This window comes from Schistocerca cancellata, chromosome 2 (genome assembly GCF_023864275.1).
Source record: "Schistocerca cancellata isolate TAMUIC-IGC-003103 chromosome 2, iqSchCanc2.1, whole genome shotgun sequence".
NCBI classification, from domain to species: Eukaryota; Metazoa; Arthropoda; class Insecta; order Orthoptera; family Acrididae; genus Schistocerca; species Schistocerca cancellata.
In genome coordinates this window covers 945,212,947-945,238,076 of record NC_064627.1, presented here as the reverse complement: position 1 = coordinate 945,238,076, position 25,130 = coordinate 945,212,947, and the positions used below count along the sequence as shown (strand labels likewise).

Below are 25,130 nucleotides of genomic sequence, written 5' to 3'. Positions count from 1 at the left end.
GTAAGGTGTTACACAATATAGCACGTGTGAGGGTAACAGGAACCTGCATACACATGAAATTCAGTGAAAACCATTTAACATCCATCAAAAGAGTAACACTACTACATCAGGAACAGATGCCTGCAGTTTTGGTTTTGAGTGTTGCAGTATTACTACATGACTACCAACTGGGATATTAGCAACACAAGTTTAGGAATCTTTCCTCCATAGCTCTTGCATGGATACAAGTATACCCAATACCAGGAAAACACTTGTTTGCAATAGTCAACAACATTATGACCACTTCACCATCATGTTGGAGACACTATCCTGGAGAGAACGACACTGCTGATCCCAGAATGAATTTTCGCTCTGCAGCAGAGTGTATGCTCATGTGAAACTTCCTGGCAGATTAAAACTATGTACGGGATCAGGACTTGAATCTAGGATCTTTGCCTTTCACGGGCAAGTGCTCCACTGACTCAGCTATCCAAGCATGACTCACCAAATGCTGTCACAGCTTTACTTCTACTAGTATCTAGTTTACTGCTGTCCAAACTTCCCAGGAATTCTCCTGCATACCTTGTAGGACTACCACTCCTGGAAGAAATGATACTCCAGAGACATGGTCACATCCCACAAGGTATGCTAGAGAACTTCTATAATGTTTGTAAGGGAGGAGATGAGGTACTGGTGGAAGTAAAGTTATGACAGTGAGTCATGCTTGGATAGCTCAGTCGGCAGAACACATGGCCACGAAAAGCAAATGTTCCAGGTTTGACTCCTAGTCAGGCATGCAGGTTTAATCTGCCAGGCAGTTTCAGTACTGCAGTTTACCTTTCGATAAGGGCCTCCCACAACCTCTTTGAGTATAAACTGCCTGGAGGCATGTACCAACATGGTATCACTGGCTAGGTGATGAAGGTTACACAAAGCTTCACACTTTTCACATGTCCATATCCTAAGATAATTAACAGACCCTACCAGTTCTTACTGATGGCTACTATATACCAGTGCAGATGTTCTTCACTTCCATGTGAAACTTGTAAACAAAGATTTTCTGTGACGAATGTACTACTAGAGATGAACTGAAAGAACTTCGTACATTGTGGATTAAATCAGTAGAGACATGATGTTATGTCCCAGAAATCACATTATTAATAGAAGATCGACTGCTATCTAGTAATTCTAAAATGAAAAATTAACCTGTTCATGAATACCCATATTTGCTTGTACTACACTGAAGTTTATTTCATTATTAAAGCTGTCCTCCATCAATGACTACCACACAACAAAATTCACAACACTGTACGCTGTGAAATAGAGGTTCTACTATCAGCATGCCTTTCAAATCCTTTGAATTCTTCATAATCAACTTTGCTCGACCTTTATTTTTAAAAACAAATGAATCTACAATCAATAGATACACTGTAAATAGTCTTCATGGGTTTGCCGTCGGATCACATTGGCTAGGTAGCCACCAGCAAGGTTGAACCACCTGAAGATGTCGGACAGTAGCTCCAAGGAAATATTGTGGAATATGCACAATGTGATCTGGCAGCAAACCCGAGAAGACTATTTACGACATATCCACCGGGAAAGCTTGAAGAGTCACAATATATACACTGTTCTACTTAATGGTGTGGTAACCAGAGCCACAGATCTGGAGCTAATTACTGCGACCATGGCAGATAAGGTGTCTGCCATACTATTTATAGTAGCAACACTCAAACCATCCAAGAAGCCAATAAAGAAATATTGTAACTTTGGACTTTCCTAAATCTAATCGCATCCACTAACATGTTATCCAAAAAGGTATAACCTGGAAGTTTGTAGCTTCATGAGTAGCTAGGGGTGGGGAGGGGGGAGGAGGCTCAGGGGCCTACCAAATGTTTTTACCTACCTTCCTACACAATGATTGCCCAGTAAATTATAAATGGAAAAGTCTTCTTTTATTTAAGGTACTCAGTATTGGAATAAGTGTGTAAAAAATATATGCTCAGGAAAAGAAAAATGTAGGTTTCAAAACAATGAAACACACTAACTTTAAAAAGTACGCTGTACATACATAGAAAAAATTCCTGTGATAAACGGTTGGCACCAATTTTCCTCATTTTTGATGTCAGCAAGTATTTCGTCCCTGTAACATAATAATCACAATTTTTAGAATACATGGAAAAATACATACAAATGCAAGATAAATAGAATCCAAACTATAAAGAGAAGAGAAACCAAGTCATATCATTAGAATATTTCATAAAACAAATTATTCTCCTCAATGTACACGTACACAAGGCAACAAAAAGAGTACAATAAAGAGGAGAAAAACCAAGTCATACTCGTCCAACATTTAACTGAAATCAAGTAACCACCCCTCAAAACACAAACACACACACACACACACACACACACACACACATACACACACACACACACACACACACACACACAAAGGTGTGTTCATGCGCCACAGACCCCCATTAAAGAGAAAAAGGCTCATGGGTGCATAACAAAGTAATGAAAAGCTTTATCAGTTACAAAGTACACAAAACCACAATACCGATTTCAAGAAAAATGGAGAGGGGACACTAATAAAACCTAAGTGGAACTACAGAGGAATGAATTTCAAGGTTTAGATGAAAATAAGTATGCTTCTTATTCCATAGACATTTGGTAACATTGGGATACTAGAGACCATTTCAGTAACCTAAAACTTTTAAACAAGTGTGAAAAAGCATTTAACAGTGTTAAAATGAAATGAAATGTATTATAAAAGAACAATAACACAGTTAAACAGGTTGATTGAAGATGTTTTTATGGTTGATATAAAATGCTGCCAGCAAGGAAAGAGCAGTGTGTCTGGACAACTGAGAATGTGAGACCAGGTACAAGTCAGCTGATGCCATTTTCTGACTTTAACCAATGGTTTGCTAGAGAGTGACACTGTATTTATAGACTCTGCCAAACAGCGAATCAGACAGCTTGTACTGTTGTGCAAGTCGACTATGCCTATCTGTAAGATTACTAGATCAAAGCTACACTTCAGTGTCTAATGACTGGTATACTTATTTAGCCAAGTGAACTATCTTACTAGAGAAACTTTCTGAACTAGTTTCATCATTGTTTTTCACACAGAAACTTTATTGCCAAAAACATATACAAGAATGCATCATGAAATTTACACTTTGCACTATTTTTCAAAATAGTCGCTACCAACTCTTATTCTTATGCAAGTCAACTATGCCTGTGTGTACAACTGCTAGATTGAAGCTACAAGAAAGACTGGTATACTTATTTAATCAAGTGAACTATCTAACTATGATGGGACTGTACACTTCACACTATTTTTTGACATAGTTGCCACAAACACTGAGACACTTGTTGTAGTGTGCGATAAGTTTGAAGAAACCACTCTGGTGAAACTTGCTTATGATGCAAGGTATTGTCATACAGCCTGCTCCACCGTAGCAGTGGTTTGTAAGTAACATCCTGAGAATGCAGCTTTAAATGCAGGAAACAGGTGAAAGTCTGATGGGCCAAAATCAGGCCCGTAAGGGGGGTGATATAATCTCTCCCATCCAAAGTCATGTGTGTGGTATTGCACAGTTACCCAAAAGCAGAACACCATGTAAAGGGACACCCTACTCTAACACTACCTTTATTCAACAGAAGTTATTGATAACAAAAATACTTTCAACATTTTAAAAAGGTTAATGTTATCTCAGCAGTTTAACTAAAAGGATTTCATGTGATTTTGTATGTTGTTGTGGTCTTCAGTCCAGAGACTTGTTTGATGCAGCTCTCCATGCTACTCTATCCTTTGCAAGCTTCTTCATCTCCTAGTACCTATTGCAACCTACATCCTTCTGAATCTGCTTAGTGTATTCATCTCTCGGTCTCCCTCTACGATTTTTACCCTCCACGCTGCCCTCCAATACTAAATTGGTGATCCCTTGATGCCTCAGAACATGTCCTACCAATCAATCCCTTCTTCTAGTCAAGTTGTGCCACAAACTTCTCTTCTCCCCAATTCTATTCAATACCTCCTCATTATGTATGTGATCTACCCATCTAATCTTCTGCATTCTTCTGTAGCACCACATTCTGAAAGCTTCTATTCACTTCTTGCCTAAACTATTTATCGTCCACTTTTCACTTCCATACATGGCTACACTTCATACTAATACTTCCAGAAACGTCTTCCCGACACTTTAATCTATACTCGATGTTAACAAATTTCTCTTCTTCAGAAACGCTTTCCTTTCCGTTGCCAGTCTACATTTTATATCCTCTCTACTTTGACCATCATCAGTTATTTTGCTCCCCAAATAGCAAAACTCATTTACTACTTCAAGCATCTCATTTCCTAATCTAAATCCCTCAGCACCACCCAATTTAATTCCAATACATTTCATTATCCCTTTTTTGCTTTTGTTGAAGTTCATCTTATATCCTCCCTTCAAGACACCATCCATTCCGTTCAACTGCTCTTCCAAGTCCTTTGCTGTCTCTGACAGAATTACAATGTCATCGGTGAACCTCAAAGTTTTTATTTCTTCTGCATGGATTTTAATTCCTACTCTGAATGTTTCTTTTGTTTCCTTTACTGCTTGCTCAAAATACAGATTGAATAACATCGTGGATAGGCTACAGCTCTGTCTCACTCCCTTCCCAATCACTGCTTCCCTTTCATGCCCCTCGACTCTTATAACAGCCATCTGATTTCTGCACAAACTGTAAATAGCCTTTTGCTCGCTGTATTTTACCCCTGCCACCTTCAGAATTTGAAAGAGAGTATTCCAGTCCACACTGTCAAAAACTTTCTCTAAGTCAACAAATGCTAGAAATGTAGGTTTGCCTTTCCTTAATCTAGGTTTTAAGATAAGTCGTAGGGTCAGTATTGCCTCACATGTTCCAACATTTCTGCGGAATCCAAACTGATCTTCCTCAATGTCGGCTTCTACCAGTTTTTCCATTCGTCTGTAAAGAATTCGTGTTAGTATTTAGCAGCCGTGGCTTATTGAACTGATAGTTTGGTAATTTTCACATATGTCAACACCTGCTTTCTTTGGGATTGGAGTTATTGTATTCTTCTGGAAGTCTGAGGGAATTTCGCCTGCCTTATACATCTTGCTCACCAGATTGTCCAGATGGTAGAGTTTTGTCAGGGCTGGCTCTCCCAAGGCTATCAGTAGCTCTAATGGAATGTTGCCTACTCCCGTGGCCTTGTTTTGACTTAGGTCTTTCAGTACTCTGTCAAACTCTTCATGCAGTATCACATCTTCCATTTCATCTACATCTACATCCTCTTCCATTTCCATAAAATTGTCCTCAAGTACACCGCCTTTGTATAGACCCTCTATATACTCCTTCCACCTTTCTGCTTTCCCTTCTTTGCTTAGAACTGGGTTTCCATCTGAGCTCTTGACATTCATGCAAGTTGTTCTCTTTTCTCCAAAGGTCTCCTTAATTTTCCTGTAGGCAGTATCTATCTTACCCCTAGTGATATACAACTCTACATCCTTACATTTGTCCTCTAGCCATCCCTGCTTAGCCACTTTCACCTCTTGTTGATCTCATTTTTGATACATTTGTATTCCTTTTTGCCTGCTTCATTTACTGCATTTTTGTATTTTCTCCTTTCATCAATTAAATTCAATATCTTTTCTGTTATCCAAGGATTTCTATTAGCCCTCGTCTTTTTACCTACTTGATCCTCTGCTGCCTTCACTATTTCACCTCTTGAAGCTACCCACTCTTCTTCTACTGTATTTCTTTCCCCCATTCTTGTCAATCGTTCCCTAAAGCTCTCCCTGAAACTCTGTACAACCTCTGGTTCTGTCAGTGTATCCAGGTCCCATCTGCTTAAATTCCCACCTTTTTGCGGTTTCTTCAGTTTTAATAAACAGTTCATAACCAACAGATTGTGGTCAGAGTCCACTTTTCCCCCTGGAAATGTCTTACAATTTAAAAACTGGTTCCTAAATCTCTGTCTTACCATTATATAACGTATCTGAAACCTTCCAGTATCTCCAGGCTTCTAGCATGTATACAACCTTCTTTCATGATTCTTGAACCAAGAGTTAACTATGATTAAGTTATGGTCTGTGGAAATTCTACCAAGCAGCTTCCTCTTTCATTCCTTATCCCCATTCCATATTCACCTACTACGTTTCCTTCTCTCCCTTTTTCTTACTATCGAATTCCAGTCACCCATGACTATTAAATTTTCACCTCCCTTCACTATCTGAATAATTTCTTTTATCTCATCATACATTTCATCATTCTCTTCATCATCTGCGGAGCTAGTTGGCATACAAACTTGTACTACTGTAGTAGGTGTGGGTTTCGTGTCTATCTTGGCCACAATAATGCATTCACTATGCTGTTTGTAGTAGCTTACCCGCACTCCTATTTTTTTATTCATTATTAAACCTACTCCTGTATTACCCCTATTTGATTTTGTATTTATAACCCTGTATTCACCTGACCAAAAGTCTTGTTCCTCCTGCCATCAAACTTCACTAATTCCCACTTGTTTACGGTGTATTATATTTCAGGCTAAAATGTATAAAAAGAAATTATTTTATTACTTTATTTCAGTCCGCCCCCGGTAGCTGAGTGGTCAGCGTGACAGACTGTCAATCCAAGGGGCCCGGGTTCGATTCCCGGCTGGGTCGGTGATTTTCTCCGCTCTGGGACTGGGTGTTGTGTTGTCCTAATCATCATCATTTCATCACCATCGACGCGCAGGTCGCTGAAGTGGCGTCAAATCGAAAGACCTGCACCAGGCGAACGGTCTACCCGACGGGAGGCCCTAGCCACACGACATTTCATTTCATTTTCACTTTATTTCAATCGATATGAATTAACTCTGTATGTACAGTTAAAGTTACTTTTCTTTTAGAAACATTTGAAATTATAAAATATATGGCATGCTTAAAATTCATATTGTTAATTGCACAATCACAAAATAATGACACAAATTGTTGAAGATTCTTCTTTTATCATGAATGTTTGTAAACTCTTTTTGTTTTGTAAACTCTTTGAAATGCTGTTAGTACTGCAAACTGAGGGAATAGTGGGTATGCCTCTGATGGAATCGGACGTGTTTTTTTGTTTGGAAATAATAATGTAATTTTTGGTTTCATGGAAGTGGAAATTGTAAGGACAGTGTGATACAGAAGAAGGTGATAGAATAAAAAAAAGAAAGTACAAAAACAGAAGTTATGGAGCAGGCCTACTTAATAGTTATTGTGTCATCTGGAACCAGAAAAGTAAAAAAATTTCAGCCTCAAGAGTCAATCCCTAGGTGTGACAAACTGGAGCGAACTACAAGAAAATGAAAATAAGTAAAAAAGTTATTTGTACATCTTACTCCTGTTGACACTTATAAAACGTGTCAGTTATTTAGAAGTGTGAAAATGAAAATCAACTGATTATCTGAGGGACGGTAAGATTACTACCATCACTCAGAAGCCCTAGACTCTTTTATCAAATGGCAGACCCGAGTTTGCTGAGGTTCACATGTTTCGCACCAAAAAACATTGTGGCCACAACCTTTCCTGAGAGTATGACAGTTTGAATTTTTCCTGGGATATTTCCATGTCATTGAGGCGGCTCTGGATTCTCGGGTAAAGTGGTGCACCCATGTCTTACCATCTGTGATGATTCCAAACAGGAACTCATTTCCTTCTCAAGTGTACCACATCAAGTGATCGAGGCTAATTCCCGTTCTCGCAATCTGGGGTCAGGTTTTTAGACCTGTCTTCCAGACGTTTTCCAGTAGACCATCACATCATGGAGCATGTAATGGGCCTGAGAGCTGCCAATATGCAATGTGGATACCACTTTTGACACCATTATGTGCCTGTCTGCTAACACCATGTCCTGTACTCTGTCAATGCTGTTTTCATTTGTGGATGCGGAGGGATGCCCACTTCGACCTCCTTCCTACACACTCTGCCTTACTTCCCTGACCATGCAACACCAGTGACCAACCATGTGATAAGACTTGACCTCCACCATATGCTCGCTGTAGGCATTCACGATCACTGACACACCAGTCCCACATACCTATTCACACCAGACAACAGCACGCACTTCCACAGACAACCATACTGTCAGTTTACGTTTGCCTGCCATTGTGATGTGTACTTGAATAACCTCAGCCACAATAATCTGCTACTACTCTTTCTCTCTTCTTCGGTGTTCTGCGCACGCATAATTAATTCTCCACTGATGCCCATTCCATCATTGAACCAGCAACAGATGTGGTTTCATATGGCATCTGTTTCTGTCTAATGGTGTACCATCTTCTCTTTAAAAAAAAAGAATGACAAAAATTATTTTCAGAACATGCCTCTTATTATGATCACCATCATCACCGTTTATCAATTTTGCAACACCTGTGTTACAATCCAGAAACAATCTTATTTCAGTTTAACTTGTGTGCATAATGAATTGTTTGTGTGAATGCTTTTAATTTTCTTGTGGCTCAGGACAGTTGTTTTATTTTATTGTGAACTTACTAAGTTTTGCTTCATGTGGCAGTGTACTTTGGCATGCGTAATAAATTACTGTTACCATAGAAGAGCGAGTCACAAAATTGGCAGTGAGAATGGTATCCGATCCACAAGTGCACAGCACATCATTTGGCTCCCTCACAGTCTTTTTGCCCATTGCAAGCACCCACCCAGCCATGGGACAATATCCATGTGGATTTTGCTGGCCTCTTCCTTGGAATGACTTAGTTTATTGTGGTGAACTCCTTGTCTCATTTTCTTTACGTACCTGGTTCCAGCAGTCAACAATGTCAGCAACATTGGAATTAATTTTCACCTTTGAAGGAGCACCCCACACCTTGAGTTACAGACAATTCATGTCATCTGAGTTCTGGCAGTACTGCAATAACAGTGGCGTTAAGCGCTTAATGACCCCACACCCTCTTTCAGCTTCTAATGGCTTAGCAGAATGCAATTTTAAAATGCAAATAGCAAAAGCTATAGGTTCAATTAAATCAGATTCAGCTCTTAATAGCGTTTTAGCTTTTTACAGGTCAACTCCCATACACTGTTGTAAGCTGGTAGTATTATTGCTTGTTCGTGTTCATCTTCATTATACATTGCTGGATCTTCTCACCACCTAAGTAAACCGGAGAGTAAGCAATACCATTTCGCATGGGTGCCCCAGTGTCATTGTCACTTTTGGGCTGGTCCTAAATTGGATTCTGGGATCCGTTGGAGCACAACAGGCACACCAGCTGGTTCTAATAGTGACTGCCTTAATATTTTCATCAAGTAGGTCATCAAGTTGGTCATGATTTGGTATCAATGTTTGTGAGAATTTCCTAGTTATGTTTATCAATACTACACTTAAGGCCACCTAATATGAATAACTCTTGAGCATATTTAATATTAGGTAAGTCACAGAAGTAGTTGCAGCATGGGGTGTAAGATGTGATCTCTCATGTTTTGTCAGCATGACTGATTAATGGTGTGCTTCTGGGTGTTCTTGCAAGTTATTGTTTCCATTTTGACTACAATATTTTGACAAATGATCCAGCTGTCTTCTCCAGGTGCTGCGAATTTTGCAAGTAAGTGTACTCACTGTCTGTTTGAAGTCCTGGCAGTGGCGGTGAGTACAAGTAACTGACAAACTTGTGCACCTGAAGAAGACAGCAGGGTCAGTTGTTGAAATATTCTGCACAAAATGGAAACAATAACTTAGCAGAACAACCGGGAGCACACCACTGAGGGAGTAAAATGTTCTGAACCATTTGGCTGGGAGGGTCATGCAGCTCCTAAGTCCCTTACAGAAGGTATAAGGTATCAAAAATTATGTTGCTGCAGAATCATTTCTTTTAAATGGCTCATTCATTCATTCAGTCATTGTATTTTGCAGAATCCGTCAATGAGGAGGACCTTAAAGGATGTGGAATACATTAACAAAGAGAGACAACTCTCAGAAACTTAACCTGCATACAATATTAATAGCAAACTAAACTGCTTCCTACTTTCTGTGCTTTCACCAGCTATATGTAATCTAGTAAATCAGCTGTAAAGCTGTTAAATTAAAAAATAAGTCTGTTATTGTGGGAAAAAAATGTCATTTCTTCAGCTATATCAAATAGCTTCTGTTAATCTGCTACAGGTAGCTTCTTATTCAGATGAATAATTGTTACTACTAATACAAGATAAACAGAAGCTAAATAATGTATTTGAGGGAGTAACAACTTCTTTTATTTTTTCATTTTTCTGAAGTATCAGTATTCCATATAATTTATTTGGTTGCATTTAGCCAGCCAAAGCACAAATACTACTAAGCAATATAATGAGAGTTCACTGATAATATAGTCCACAGGCTAAGTTTCAATGAGTTTTTAGTCTTTTTTAACATATACGCTGATGAGCCAAAAAATTATGACCACTGCCCACTGCAAGAAGAATGCCACCAGGTGGTGTTGCAGGTATGTCATGCAGTAATGAAAGTATGTAAGTGGATGAGAGCTGAATGGAAAATAATTATACCGATGATACAGGCTGTACATAGGGAAATCCACTGTCTTAAGTGGCTGGCTTCCCATACTGCAGCGAACGACCATTGCAGGTAGCAAGAGGAGAACCGCACCGGAAATGACCGCGGAGAAGCCCTCGGACGTTGGCGCGCCAGGTACATATAGTCTGCACCAGCGAGCTCAGCTCCAGTTCACCACCGGCAATGGAGGGTGAAGCTTTGACAATGCCAGCCACTCGTGCTGGCAAAATGTCAGAAAAATCATTAGATGAACGTCGGCCAAAGAACCCGAGACAGAAGCCAATAGGCAGTTTGTCAACAAGTGGCCACGAAAGCCTCAACAATTTTGGAGTATAATGTCTTTCAAAATTAGTTCCTTCTTACATTCATATTTTGGCTCTGTCATTGTCATTTTACAACTCCAAATGCCACTTGAAAACTGTACAATATGTGACAATAAATGTTTTAGATCAAATCTGAAAAGACCTCCAAGAACTGAATTCTAGTACTTACACTCACACATATTTTATGGCTTCATATTATGACCACTTATTCCCAATAATCTATAGATTCCATCTTCTAGTCTTTGATTTTTCTTTGAATTAATAGTCCATTTTGGCGTGAAAGGCTTTTGCCTCACACAATTCAACTTGTGGTTCATTCATATCCCAGGACTAATTGGTGGAGTAACGTCTCATGTTCCAATATCATACTTATAATTGCATATGAAAATGTCACTCTTCTAACAGTGAATGACACTTTGCAATGAAGTTATGCTGGGCCCACACCACAGCTGGGTCAGTGGTGGATATATACGGGGAGTGCGCAGAGTGCTCCCCCCCCCCCCCCTCCCTTTCGGGGCCACCCACATTGCCACCCGTGCCACCCCCGCCAGTCAGCTTGCACGCTATTCGTTCGTTTCTCTTGTCAGTCGACTCTACTGAATCAAGTTATCGATTAGTTGTACTTTCATATATAGCATGTGCAACCGCATCATCATTTTTTATATGTTTCTGTCGTACATTTTATACGTTTTTGTCTGGTACATAGGTAGCTAACAAATACCTACGAGAAAAGTTGCAGCAATTCTAGTGACTTCAATACATTATTCTGTCTGGCATTTCTTCGAGAAAAGTTGCGAATATTCTACTGTTTTCTTGTACAGAGAACCCTCAATACATAGCTTTATAAATACGGACTATTTGCCAAATAGGAAGCTAGTTTACATTCAGAAGCAGAAATATTAAGACTGAAGAATGAATAAGTAAAAAGTCCTAGATGTTGCAAGTGCAAGTGTGAAGATTAGTGAAGAGTGAGAATGATCAGTTAATTGTGAAGTATTAATAATAGTAATTCATAGAAATTTCTCAGTAAAAATATTGTTGCTAGACTCATAACAATATTTTTACTAATAATGTAACAATAGTTTCCCGTACCTAACTTATAATACAAGTTAAGTGTGGGAAACTATTGATGCGTATATCTCCAGTAATAGTGACTTTCGAGATGATTCCTAAAAAAGCATTGTTACTACATAGGCCTTCTATCAAACGCACTAGAAAGGAATGGACACATAAATTGCTGGATGACGTTATCACTGGAAACTTGCCCTTTTATTATATGTCGTAAGGTACATATTGGCTTGTCGCTTTCACAGTAGGTATTTGTTCACACTCCATAAATTTGGAAGTGAACATTCTGGCAGTGAATGTTCTCGAACCAACCGAGCCACGTTTTAAGGGTAGCAGAGTTGCTGCCAGGTAGTCAGTTTGAAAGCTACAATCGTTGCGGTAACTTGGAGATGATAAAAGGTGAACAATTGCAATTACTGGCAATTACCATGGACTTAAGTCAGTGTAGTGCTTAGTGATATTAGAAATACACAGACTGTGACCGCGTGCAGTTTAGCGCTAAATGCACTAGTATTGCATTTCTCAGTGCGAATAAAGTGTTTATTCATGAATAATTGGCATCTAATTTACCTGTGTCATAACAATATAATAAAATGGATCATAACCTAACCGCTCCCCCTTCCCGCACCCAGAAAATGGCAGGAAGTTCTAATTTTTGGTGGGAAAAAACGTTCAATTGGCCACTTCCACTAACCTGGGAAATAGCTCACTTGGGCTACCTCCACTAACCTAAGTCATCGAATGCCTCCTCTTTCTTGGAATTGACGGGGAAAGGACTCATCAGCCTGTGCTGGGCTGCTGCATAGGATGGACATACATATTTATTTTGCATGCAGTGTTTGTTTAAACAATTTGAGTTGTCATAGGCCCAGTGTGTTCATCAAGAGGTCCGGAGTCCAACTGACCTAGTACACAGTACTGTCACCAGAGGGCACTATCGTACTATGGTGGTCTGGGGAAAATGGCGGGAAAAGGACTCAGCCTGTGTCGAGCTGCTGGAGAGAGGAACGAGGTACTTTATTTATTTTGGAACATTTTATTTAGGGACAGATTTCACGCAGTTTATTTATTACACTGATACAAAGCACTCGCCCTAATGTGCTTGGGATCACAGTAAATAGTCTACAGGTTTGCAAACAACTCGTAAAACACCGAAATAATGCAATGCAATACCCTGATGCGCAGACACGGAAACTACTCGTAAATTGTCAAAATAATGCATGTAAAACGCTCTGCAAACAAGCTCACTAACTGTAAACTGTCGAAATAATGCACTACGCTGATGCACAGACATGAAAACAACTCGTAAATTGTCAAAATAATGCAAACACGCTTGCTAATTATAATCTATTGAAATAATGCACTGCATAGCCTACAGACCTGCAAACTAATCGTAAGTCACCGAAATAATGCAGTACACTGATGTACAGACATGAAAACAACTCGTAAATTGTCAAAATAATGCTTGTAAAATGCTATGCAAACACACTCACTAATTATAAACTGTCGAAATAATGCATTGCACAGCACACAGATATGTTCACAAAATAATGCAACAGACACACCCACTACTCATGAAACTGTGATAAAATAATGCATGTGTAGCGCTAAGCAAACACGCTCACAATGCTTAAACAGACGAAAATAGTGCAGTGAACTATTGGTAAGAAATTCGACTGTGACGTATCAAAGAAATGTTCCCTATAGATCTCCAAGGCATGCACACCGGGCGGCATGTTCACACTGGTCCCATACACGAGATGCCTCTGCGCCGCGCGCATGTGTTTACCATTGCTGGCGTGATGCCTTTCTACCTGAGGTCCGGAGAAGACCTAATTAATGAGCGACTCACCTATGTAGGCACAGATAAAAGGTTGTCAGTGTTAAACTGGCGTCACAGATCTATGTAAATAAGAGCCAAGTCTCCCTCTGGATGCAGTATAGAAATCTTTTGCAATGCTTCCCAGATTAGCACAGGATGCATTCTTCCTAGTGATTCTAAATGGACAGTCCATCCATTACACATCAGTCCCTTACCGGAAATAGTAAAGTGCCACAGAAATAGTTAACGGCTGCTTTTGTAGGAGCTTTCGTGATTTCTCAGCTTGTCTGCATGGGAATTCTTGTCCTAACAGGACCTGTTCACGAATATAGTCCAGAATAATGCCGAATGCATTCTTCCTGATGGTACTAATGAGGCACCCCATCCATCATGTGTACCCTTGCTGGAAATCGTGAGACCGTGCTTTCAGCAAACGTCTCCAAAATGGCAAACGTTCTCTCCACTATGTAGAGGCTTCTATGTCCCAGCACACAGAATGTTTGTGAATGAATGGAACATTCTGAATGGCTCTTACTGAATTTACCCAGTAAATTACTGATTCTGCCAGTGTGTGGGCACTGTCCGCCTTTTTTTCTGCAGATGAGACTTTCAGCGGCAACACTATTTTGTACAGATCACTACATTGGACTGAAAGTAAAAACCCTGTAAAAGTGGTCTACAGATTGTCAAATACGGAAAAACACTTCCTCAATTACACTGCTCTGCCTCTGATGATGGAAACTTGAATATTTAAGTGTGAGAACGATCTCCACATACCATACCCTGTGTCATACAAAATCATCACTTCTGCATCCTGCATATATCTATCGACCATCAGACACTCTCGGCACAAAGGCGTTACTGTTTCTGGCCCCTACCTGCTTGCTTGCTACACCAATCTTCAGACACTTGGATTACAAGAACATATGTATTTTCACTTGGTTTACCAGAATATCATATTATTTTCACGATACTTTTCGATATCAAGCACACAGCAATCTGCTACCAATCGCTTGCACAGTATAATTCTGAAGATACAGACTGGAAATTATTTCTCTAGAAACTCAAAACTTTAGTGAGGTTCAGCGTGCTTTAAGCCACTGAGTAACTAGAAACTTATCCCGTGTGCAAAGATCTTTACATGAAAACTCGAAAAAATAGAGGAAACTGATATTTCCTCTCGCAAATACCGATGTCGGTGATATAACAGATTCCAAATCATCCTTATAATTTACAAAGTCAACTAAGGTGGTTCTCATGTCTAGAGAACCAGCAAATGCGTCTTCTACCTGTCTTTCACCTGCTAGATGCACACACCACAATCAATGTTCTCGCAACCAAATAAAGACAGTAAATGTGAAGGCGCAGTCAACCAGACCATTTACATGGGAGGGAATAATGGTCCAATGCAAACACACATCCATACCGAATCTTCTCAAATTTCCACAGAGAACACACGCAATCAGGAAGGCTGCCCAACACATACTGAGTATTAGTTCGCTATTCAGCCGTCTAGAGGAGACACAGTTAGGTCGGGTACATTCCTGTACCCAAGAGGCCTTTCCATTTGGTCATCTCCTGCCATTAGCCACAAATGTGAATCACTCCCACCAGAGGCCACTGCTGCCGCGCCAAGCACCCTCGGACAGAATCGTCCTAGGAAACAGGCCACATACCTATCTGATCGCTATAGTACAATTAAACATCATGATTGCAGTCTCAATTGGATGACATTCGACAATGAGCGAAGTATCATAAATAACCCCTGCTGATGGCTGTGGCTCTGGAAATAGAAATATCTGTACCATTCTTACGACTTCACATACTTTTCCAAGTCAAAAAAAAAAATCTTCCATTCCCTTTGCAGCTATTGCATGATTCCACGTCAAATCCACACCTTCCCTTATGACAGGACAGTCATTTTCTTTGCACATGGCAGAACATACACACATACTTTATAAGCCTGATGCTCAAGGCGAACCTATCACGCATCCCCTACTAGTAAGTATAATACTTCGCCAATAACTGATTGCTGGTGATACGAAAAAATACTGAGTGGAAATCAGCAATGGATGGATATGTCTCGAACGTTTTTCTTACAAGTGGCACCACAGCGTCTTAGAAAGAGATACTTAACCACCACACATTAAAAACACGATCACAACCACTTTGTTACCGTCACAAGCGCTCTTGGTTCTACAGGTGCTCACAAGTATCGCTAACGATATCCATGTTAAAAACTATACAAGTCTTATAAATTGTGGTATGGCATTATCTCCGAATGAAGTGGGTTTTCCAGGCAAATACCGCGACACTGAATATAAACTGTGGTCTTCCGGAGTGTATATTAACGTACCAACAGTGCGGTTACATGTTATCGATGGTGCAAGCTCGTAATAAAATCACTAAACTCAGAAAGTGATTTGGCTAAGGAACATGGTATAAAGCCATTATTCGCAGCTCCCTCATGCCGCCATCAGATATTTCTCCAGTATTTGTAAGACATTCTATCTCAATGCCATGTCAGAGGTTCTGCGATATATCCTCTGAGTTATAGGTGATGGTTGCTTGAGAATGATCACATACAGTAGACGGTGTGCTGATTGAGGTCGTAAGATATGTACAGTAGCTTTTCAGATCTCTAGTGCTATGCTTTCTGGTAGAAATGCTGTCTGTGATTTGGAATCAAGTATTTCCAATCAACCACATACCTGCGTTTGATCCTATGAGAAGTCTTTTAACGATTACAGCTACTAGTGAATCATATTTCTGGTAGTCTCATATCTTGAAACGAGTCACCTTTTTGGAACCTATCTGCTACAGCAAAATTCCAGTGTGGTTTTAGGTAGTCCTTATGCATCTTGCAACTGCCCCTTAGACTCTGTGTTGCCATCCCAGCAGCTTTGAGCTCATGATCGTTGCAATTTAAGTTGTAATTGAGTAGTAGTCAGAGAAAACTATATTATGTGATCAAAAGTACCCGGACACCTGGCTGAAAATGACTTACAAGTTCGTGGTGCCCTCCATCGGTAATGCTGCAATTCAATATGGTGTTGGCCCACCCTTAGCCTTGATGACAGCTTCCACTCTCGCAGGCATACGTTCAATCCCGCATCCGCCCATCCTAATTTAGGTTTTCTGTGATTTCCCTAAATAGCTTCAGGCAAATGCCGGGATGGTTCCTTTGAAAGGGCACAGCCGGCTTCCTTCCCCCTTCCTTCCCTAATCTGATAAGACCAATGACCTCGCAGTTTGGTCTCTTCCCCCCAAAACAACCCAACCAACCTGTGCCGTGATAGCGCCACGCAAAACAACAAGGGGTGTAAGCCCCTCCATGAAAACACGACAACACCATAAAACAACTGTCTCTGAATTTTACTGTTGGCACTACACACGCTGGCAGATGACGTTCACCATTCATTCACCATACCCACACCTTGCCATGAGATCGCTACATTGTGTACCAAGATCCGTCACTCCACACGTTTTTCCACTGTTCAATCATCCAATATTTATGCTCCTTACACTAAGCGAGGCTGCATTTGGCATTTACCAGCATGATGTGTGGCTTATGAGCAGCTGCTCGACCATGAAATCCATGTTTTCTCACATCCTGCCTAACTGTCATAGTACTTGCAGTGGACCCTGATGCAGTTTGGAATTCCTGTGTGATGGTCTGGATAGATGTCTACCTATTACACATTACGACTCCTTCAACTGTCAGCGGTATCTGTCTATCACGTTGGAAACAGTGGACCTAGGGATGTTTAGGAGCATGGAAATCTTGCATGCAGACATATGACACAAGTAACACCCAATCACCTGACCATGTCCGAAGTCAGTGAGTTCCGCAGAGTGCCCCATTCTGCTCTCTCATGATGTATAATGGCTACTGAGGTCGCTGATATGGAGTACCTGGCAGTAGGTGGCACAACAATGCACCTATTTGGGAGTTCCGGATACTTTTGATCACATAGTGTATATCTACCACATTCTGCAGTCCATGTAGAAACAGGCTATGCTGAGTTAGTGCGACAGGACCGTGTTTTGACCCTTGGAAGGAAATCGGAACATGTAGCTGTAGCCCCGCCAACCATGCACAATGTGTAAGGTTGGTGCCAAATGAAGCCTGCTCCTGCAACACGGGGTAGTATAAAGAGAGTACGAACAGTTATGGTAATGTTTCTTATCACAAAAATTAGGAATACTCAACACCATACAGGTACTGCAGTCCGAAGCAGATCTGTGGCCCTCAGGGTCCATTCACGTCTATCACCCCAACATAATATCATCGTTATTCTGTACCATCAAACAGAGAAAATTCACAAACTATAAAAGCTCTGCTAACCTCTTCCGATAGAGAACTCAATAAGATTTTTACCGCATCTCCCTCTTCCCATATATAGAAAACAAATACCGTCTGCATGCCGGCATCAAGCACGTATGACAATCCTATTAAATATGTGTAAAGGTTCATCGAAGAGGATGATTGTATCCCACACACTATACTATCAGTAGCAAGAGAGGCACCCTGTGTTGGTTTTTTTCTCTGCTGTAACATGCTTTGCACACTGCCATACAATACATTTTGTTTTTTCACCCACGACTTCGAGGTCTGTGTCAGGCTCTAAACTAACATTAACACATTCTGATCCATTACCTCTCACAGAAAACTCGACGTTGCATGGTGTAAATCAAGTTGTTGCTGCTGCTACCATAAAACACACACACACACACACACACACACACACACACACACACACACACACACACACTGGATGATTTTAAATAAAAGACAGTCAAAACATAAGGAAACCAGAAGAGTTTTGCTGTGTTGTGGAGCATTTCCAAACTGCTGTCTGAATGTGATTGATGGCATCTAGACTTAAAAACTCATCCGTCACAGTGATGGAATACCTCATGGCTCAGTGTATGTTTCAACTGATTCCTCATACTGCAGTCATGTACGTGATCAGTTTTGGTGCTAGCCATCCCAAGAAGCTGTCACCCCTCCACCAAGACTCTTTCTCCATCTCAAACAAGCAACGTCAGTCAGTCATCATGTGGTAAAAAAGAGCATACCAGTGGATGAATGGGATGGAAAAGATACCATCGATGTACTGTAATAATAAGCATCACAGTTTATAGTGTGAACAATTTTACAGTAATTTCAACACTGACCATCGATGCGACAGCATGCTCCCCAATTTCAGTGTTATCACTAAACCACAGCTCCTCTACTTTGCGACCACCAACACGAATGTAGATAGATGACTGTGCAGTAAGTCCTTTCATTGTTAATTCTTGAACATATAAATCATAAAAGTATATCAGACAGGGACTGATGTGTAATGGACATGCTGTCCCGTTAGGACCGCTAGGAAGAATGCATCCTGTGCTATTCTGGGAAGCATTGCAAAAGATTTCTATAGTGTGTCCAGAGGAAGATTTGGCTCCTATATACACAGAGCTGGGACGTCAGTGTAACACTGACAACCTTTTATCTGCACCTGCAATGGTGAGTCACTCATCAATTAGGTCTTCGCTGGACCACAGGTAGAAAGGCATTGTGCCAGCAATGGTAAACACATGCACGCAGCCCAGGGGCATCTCGTGTATGGGACCGGTGTGAATGCACCGCCCCATGTGCGTGCCTTGGAGCTCTGTAGGGAACATTTCTTTGATATGTCGCAGTCGAATTTCTTACCTATAGTTCAAAAGCATTTTTACGAGCAATGAGTGTTTGCGCACTGCATTATTTTCGGCTGTTTAAGCCTTGTGAGCATGTCTGCATAGCGTTACATGTGCATTATTTTTTGACAATTTCACGATTAGTGGACATGTCTGTTGCATTACTTTGTGAACATGTCTGTGTGCTGTGCAATGCATTATTTAGACAGTTACGATTAGTGAGCATGTCTGCATAGCATTTTACAAGCATTATTTTGAAAATTTACGAGTTGTTTTCATGTCTGTAAATCAGTGTACCGCATTATTTCGGTGATTTACGAGTAGTCTATAGGTCTGTAGGCTGTTCAATGCTTTATTTCGACAACTTAAAATTAGCAAGTCTGTTCAGAGTATTATACATGCAATATTTTGAAAATTTACGAGTTGTTTTCATGTTTGTACATCAGTGTACTGCATTATTTCAACAGTTTACATGTAGTGAGCGTGTTTGCAAAGTGTTTTACATGCATTATTTTGACAGTTTACGAGTTGTTTTCATGTCTGCACATCAGTGTACTGCATTATTCTGGTGATTTACGGGTAGTTTGTGGGTCTGTAGACTATTTACTGTGACCCCAAGCACGTCAGGGCAAGTGTTTCGTATCAGTGTAATAAATAAACTATGTCACATCTGTCACTAAAATTGTTCCAAAATAAATAAAGTAAACTCCTTCTTCTTCCAGCAGCTGGACACAGACTGAGTCCTTTTCCCACCATTTTTCCACGGACCACCATAGTACGACAGCGCTCTCTGGTGGCAGTACTGTGTACTAGGTCAGTTGGACTCTGGACCTCATGGTAAACACGCTGGATGGAACTACTGCCTATGACAACTCAATTTGTTTAAATAAACGCTGCATGCAAAAAAAATACTTATGTCCATTCTATTCAGCAGGCCAGCACAGGCTGATGAGTCCTTTTCCTGTCAATACCAAGAAAGAGGTGGCGGTCGGATGACTTAGGTTAGTGGAGGTAGCCCAAGTGAGCTATTTTCCCGTCTTTTTGTTAGGTTAGTGGAAGTGGCCCAATCGACCTTTCTTTTCGCCAAAATTTGAACTTCCTGCCATGACATCATTGCACTGACATCTTGGATCCGCAATCTTGAATAAATTTGGCAACAATGCAACATGGGCTGATGCTCTCTTTGTCCTACTACTATTAGCGTCAGTAAATATTAGTGATGATATAAAACGCAAGCTTCTCACAGCTCCAAGGAAACCTGAAAAAGTTTATATCTTTACTAATTCCGAGCACAACAAGAGGGGTCGGGTTGAATGCAGACTGGTGCACAATAATGACTCTGAACAGTATCTATGGCTGCTGTTCTCACTAATTAAAAAGGGACTTCTTTGCATTAATTTTTCAATTTTTGTGAATAATAAAATGGTTGGAGGTAAGAAAACCATTATCACCAAGAAACTTATGCCTGAACCACTAACAACGTTTGCCAAACTTATTGGTAAAGATGGTGACCCTGAGACCCACCATCAGCTCAAGTACCATGCTGAAGCGTCAACAGATGCAAAATTATTTTTGGCGACATAAGACAACCATGAACTTGAGATCATAAATCAATTGTCAAGACAAAGAATGGAAAGCATTAGGGAAAACAGATACCATCTTGTACTTAAAATAAAAACAATCATATTTTCTGGAAAGCAAAATATTCCTCTGCAGGGGCATAGAGATGATGGGAGTCTATTAGAAAATAAAAATGATCGTGAAAGTATAGTGAGTAACAAGGGAAACTATAGAGCTCTTCTAAGATTCAGAATTGACGCTGAAGACTTGCAACTAAAACATCACCTTGATACCACTAAAGTGAATGCCACTTACATAAGTAAAACAACATATAATGAACTTATTTCATGCTGAGAAACAGATGGAGAATACTGGAGGAACTCGATTCTCGTTATTACAGTATAATCTTCTATGAGACTGCGGACATAGTGCACATCACCCTACTGAGTTTAGCTGCAATATATGTTGAAAGTGACGGCAAATTAAACAAAAGATTTTTGGATTTCATTGACAAATATTGTAGTGGAAACATTGATGATGAGCCTCAAGAGAGTCAGGATGAAGAGCGTAGCATTACTGGTGAAGTAATAGGTACTACGATTCTAAGGAGAATGGAAAGCCTTTCCCTGTCACTGGAGAACTGTCTGGGTGTAGGCTGTGGTGGTTGCTCAGTTAATATGTCAGAATTGAAGGAGCTGTGGCTACAATAAAAAAGAAAGCTATCGACACACAAGTAGCAATGTGTCAGAGTCGTCAGCTCAACCTCGCTGTCTCTCGCAGTTGCAAAGTTACAAGTGTGAGAAACTCACTTGGTACTACTGAATAAGTAGTATTATTCTTTACAGTGTCTAGCAAGTGGTTCACAACATTGAAGAGTCACCCAAAACACTTGCTGGAGTCACATTGTCAAACGAGATGGGTTGAGTGACATGATGCTGTTATTCAATTCGTAGCTGATCTCGGAACAGTTTGCAAAGTTCTTAAAGAAATAGAGTGTTGGAGGGATAGTACAACAGCTGCCAAAACCAATGTTCTCTTTCGAGCTCTCTCTAATTGCAAGTTTATTATCACTCTGTTTACACTGAGTGACATTATGAGCATAACATATCCAGTCAGTAACGTCTTACAAGACCCTAGCTTGAACGTTGTGACTGAAAAAGCAAAATCAGATTTGATGCTCAACGTGTATAATGGCATGAGAACTAATGCTGACAGACACTTTGCTCGTATAGTTGAAGAGGCGAAGGTAATTACGGGAGAGTTAGACATGGAGATGAGTGTTCCTTGTCTTACAGGCAGACAATGACACAGGGAAAATTGTGATCATAATGATGGTGCTATGACATATTGGAAAAGAACTGTTTTATTTTTTTGTCCCCCCCCCCCCCCCCAACACTGGACCATGTTACGATCAACATGACAACATGAGAGAACATTTGGCTGAAGAAAATATTTATCATTTAATATTCAACATACTTTTGCCCTCACTATTACTGGAACATGATGGTAATGACCTGGCACATAAATTGAGTCAATGCTTAACTGAACTACCGTTCTTTGAAGAATAATCACTCTTTCTGATTAAAAAGAGACTAATGGGAGAGATTCTTCAACACAAACAAATGAGCATAAACGCCCTTAATGATCATGATTCTGTTATGCAAGCATTGTCTGTTGGTCCTAGATCAGACCATTCTACTTCGCACATGCTGCACAAAATATTTGCTTGTCTACCTGCATCTATTGCTACATGGCTGAGATCGACAATGGAGGATCAACTTAATGGCTTAGCTCTGTTGAATACTCACGCTGACATTGATTGTCCTACTGAAGATGTAATTAAAAATTTGCCAGGAAAAACTGACACGTAAAATTCATCATTTAAGGAAGAGAACCACAATTGTAACTTTTTTACATCACAAGATGGCACTGTCTTGTATATGTGTGAAATAAGTTTAAATAAAACTTTCTTAAACTCTGCATGAGACTTGATTATTTTTTGTTACAGTAAAAGTAAAGGTAGCTCAAGATATCTTTATTGCCCCCTCCTTGAGGTTTTTCTGTATCCACCACTGACCTGGACACAATGAGACTGTCGCCAAAGCCCAACCAGTGCCTCATGACAACCATCACTGTACTGTGCGTCTTTACTGTATGTAAGACCTAAGTTAAAACACTACATACCAAGCTTATAAAACTTGTCTATTGAAACATGGCCTTAAGTTGAACTGTAACCTGCTACCTGCATACCAGTGTATTGAGCTGCAACTTGCATACCAGTAAATTGTTACCATATGCACACCATTTTCTGCTCTCTTGTTAATCAGATAACGATTGTATTTTCTCCGTTACTTAATGATCATGGAAGATAAAACTCAACGGAATTCCTCTCATCCTCTATTTTTGCTATTGGCCTGGTGGACGCCTTCACGACTGCCTGCCACCCGAACGGTCAGAAAGTTAGTTAAGGATGTCAAAGTGGCTGGTCTAATAGCACCACATATACCTTGCGGCCGATGCAAGACAGACCACTGTATGCATTAAGAGGAGTCCCTTGTCATGCTATCTCTATTGTCTGGCCCTAATTCTTGAAATGCTGCAGAAGAAAATCCAATCACCGTGTTTAACTTCAACCCCATTACCTGTGGCCATGCCTATGTAGTTGTTGTCCTGGCCTTAAATCAGCAGCCATAGTATATGATTACCACTTCAAAGATGATTTTTCTTCTAGTGTACATTTTCAGAAACTGTAGGCATGTGTTACTACAAGCCGTTTAGATATGATGAATTCAAATTCTGATTTACACTTTTTAGTCTGGTCAGATCACACCTTCCTAGAACGCATCTTCCTTACACTTGAAGAACACCTGTACACTTGAAGAACACCTTGTGAAATAAATCAAACTCTGGCCTGATACAAGTAAAGCATTATTACAGGTCCACATATCTGCAGACATATTTAGGCACTCAACATGCAAGACACATCGATGCTTCCTTGTGTCCCTCCATTGCTGCACAGTGCAGCTAAATTAGAACACTTTCATACAGATTACACTGATGCATGAAGCTATGTAACAGTCACAGATGCTGACTGCCACTTAGCAAGCATTTGGTACTGCCGCACTGTACCTTACTAATCTGACTCAGTGAAAACCTGCTTATGTCTCATCTGAAGGCATGCTGGCAACTGTGGCCTTGTGTAATGATAACACACATAACTTTACAATGGATTTTTCAGTCTTTAGTCACATGTATGCTTGGGTACAAGATGATTTGCAATTACACCTTTTGTACATTCACTACCCTAATGATCATTGCACGCTACTGCAGAAACCTACTGATTATCTAAGGATCACCTCTGTTTAGCTGCCTTTTGAATGAGATAACCACTAATGAACTGTATTAAAAGAATTTAGTGCACTGTGCGACTACTGCACTACATAAAAAATATTATCTAGGCAAGTAAGCCAGTTATCCACGACCACTGCTGTTCGATGAGACCTATGAGTCAACACTATGAGAGCCAATATTTCATTACAGGTAAATCAGAGGGAACCATCCCGATTGCCATGTCACTGAATTGTACTATAATGTCATCTTACACCTATTTACACCCAGAGATCAAACAATATGTGTTAGGAACAGGAAAGTAACAAATTTAACAGAAGTTAACCTATATTCAACATTATTCAAGAACTACAGCACTGAGATCCAGTCAACCATTCACTTTAAAGCAGCAATACAGAATAACTGTGTTAGGCTGAGGTAAAAAAAAAATGAAGTGTTTACTATGGTTAGTTGGCTTATCAAGTCACTTTGCAATGCATTTTTTTTCTGTGTCTACGCTACATTTGTCCTACTATTTTGATAGTATTTTCTGCTGCAATTATCATGTTTTATGTCCATTATTTCCTGTTATATTGCTAACCATATGTGACAAGTGTACTAGTGTGTAAGGTCATGACAGTCCCTCCCTTGAAGCTAGTTGAAGTTGAGTTACATCATATGTGTGATATACAGGTAGAAGTGTACCATTTTCAAATATGTTTCATCTGTAATATTGTGGAATTACATTTAGAAGTACAGTAGCATCAGAAGCTAATGTCAGTGAACAGACTACCAGAGTTTTCCCCCTTCTCGGAGAGAATTCA

The 25,130-nt window shown here is 40.1% G+C and overlaps 1 protein-coding gene across 1 annotated transcript in view; it reads right to left on the bottom strand.

The window, feature by feature from the left end:
* Nucleotides 1-25,130, bottom strand: part of LOC126162915 (uncharacterized) — a 153,623-nt gene that overhangs the window by 114,837 nt on the left and 13,656 nt on the right. Inside the window, exon 2 of the mRNA XM_049919730.1 lies at nucleotides 2,048-2,119. Within this exon, the coding sequence (XP_049775687.1) occupies nucleotides 2,048-2,119 (72 nt within the window). The remainder of the gene's footprint in view (nucleotides 1-2,047; nucleotides 2,120-25,130) is intronic.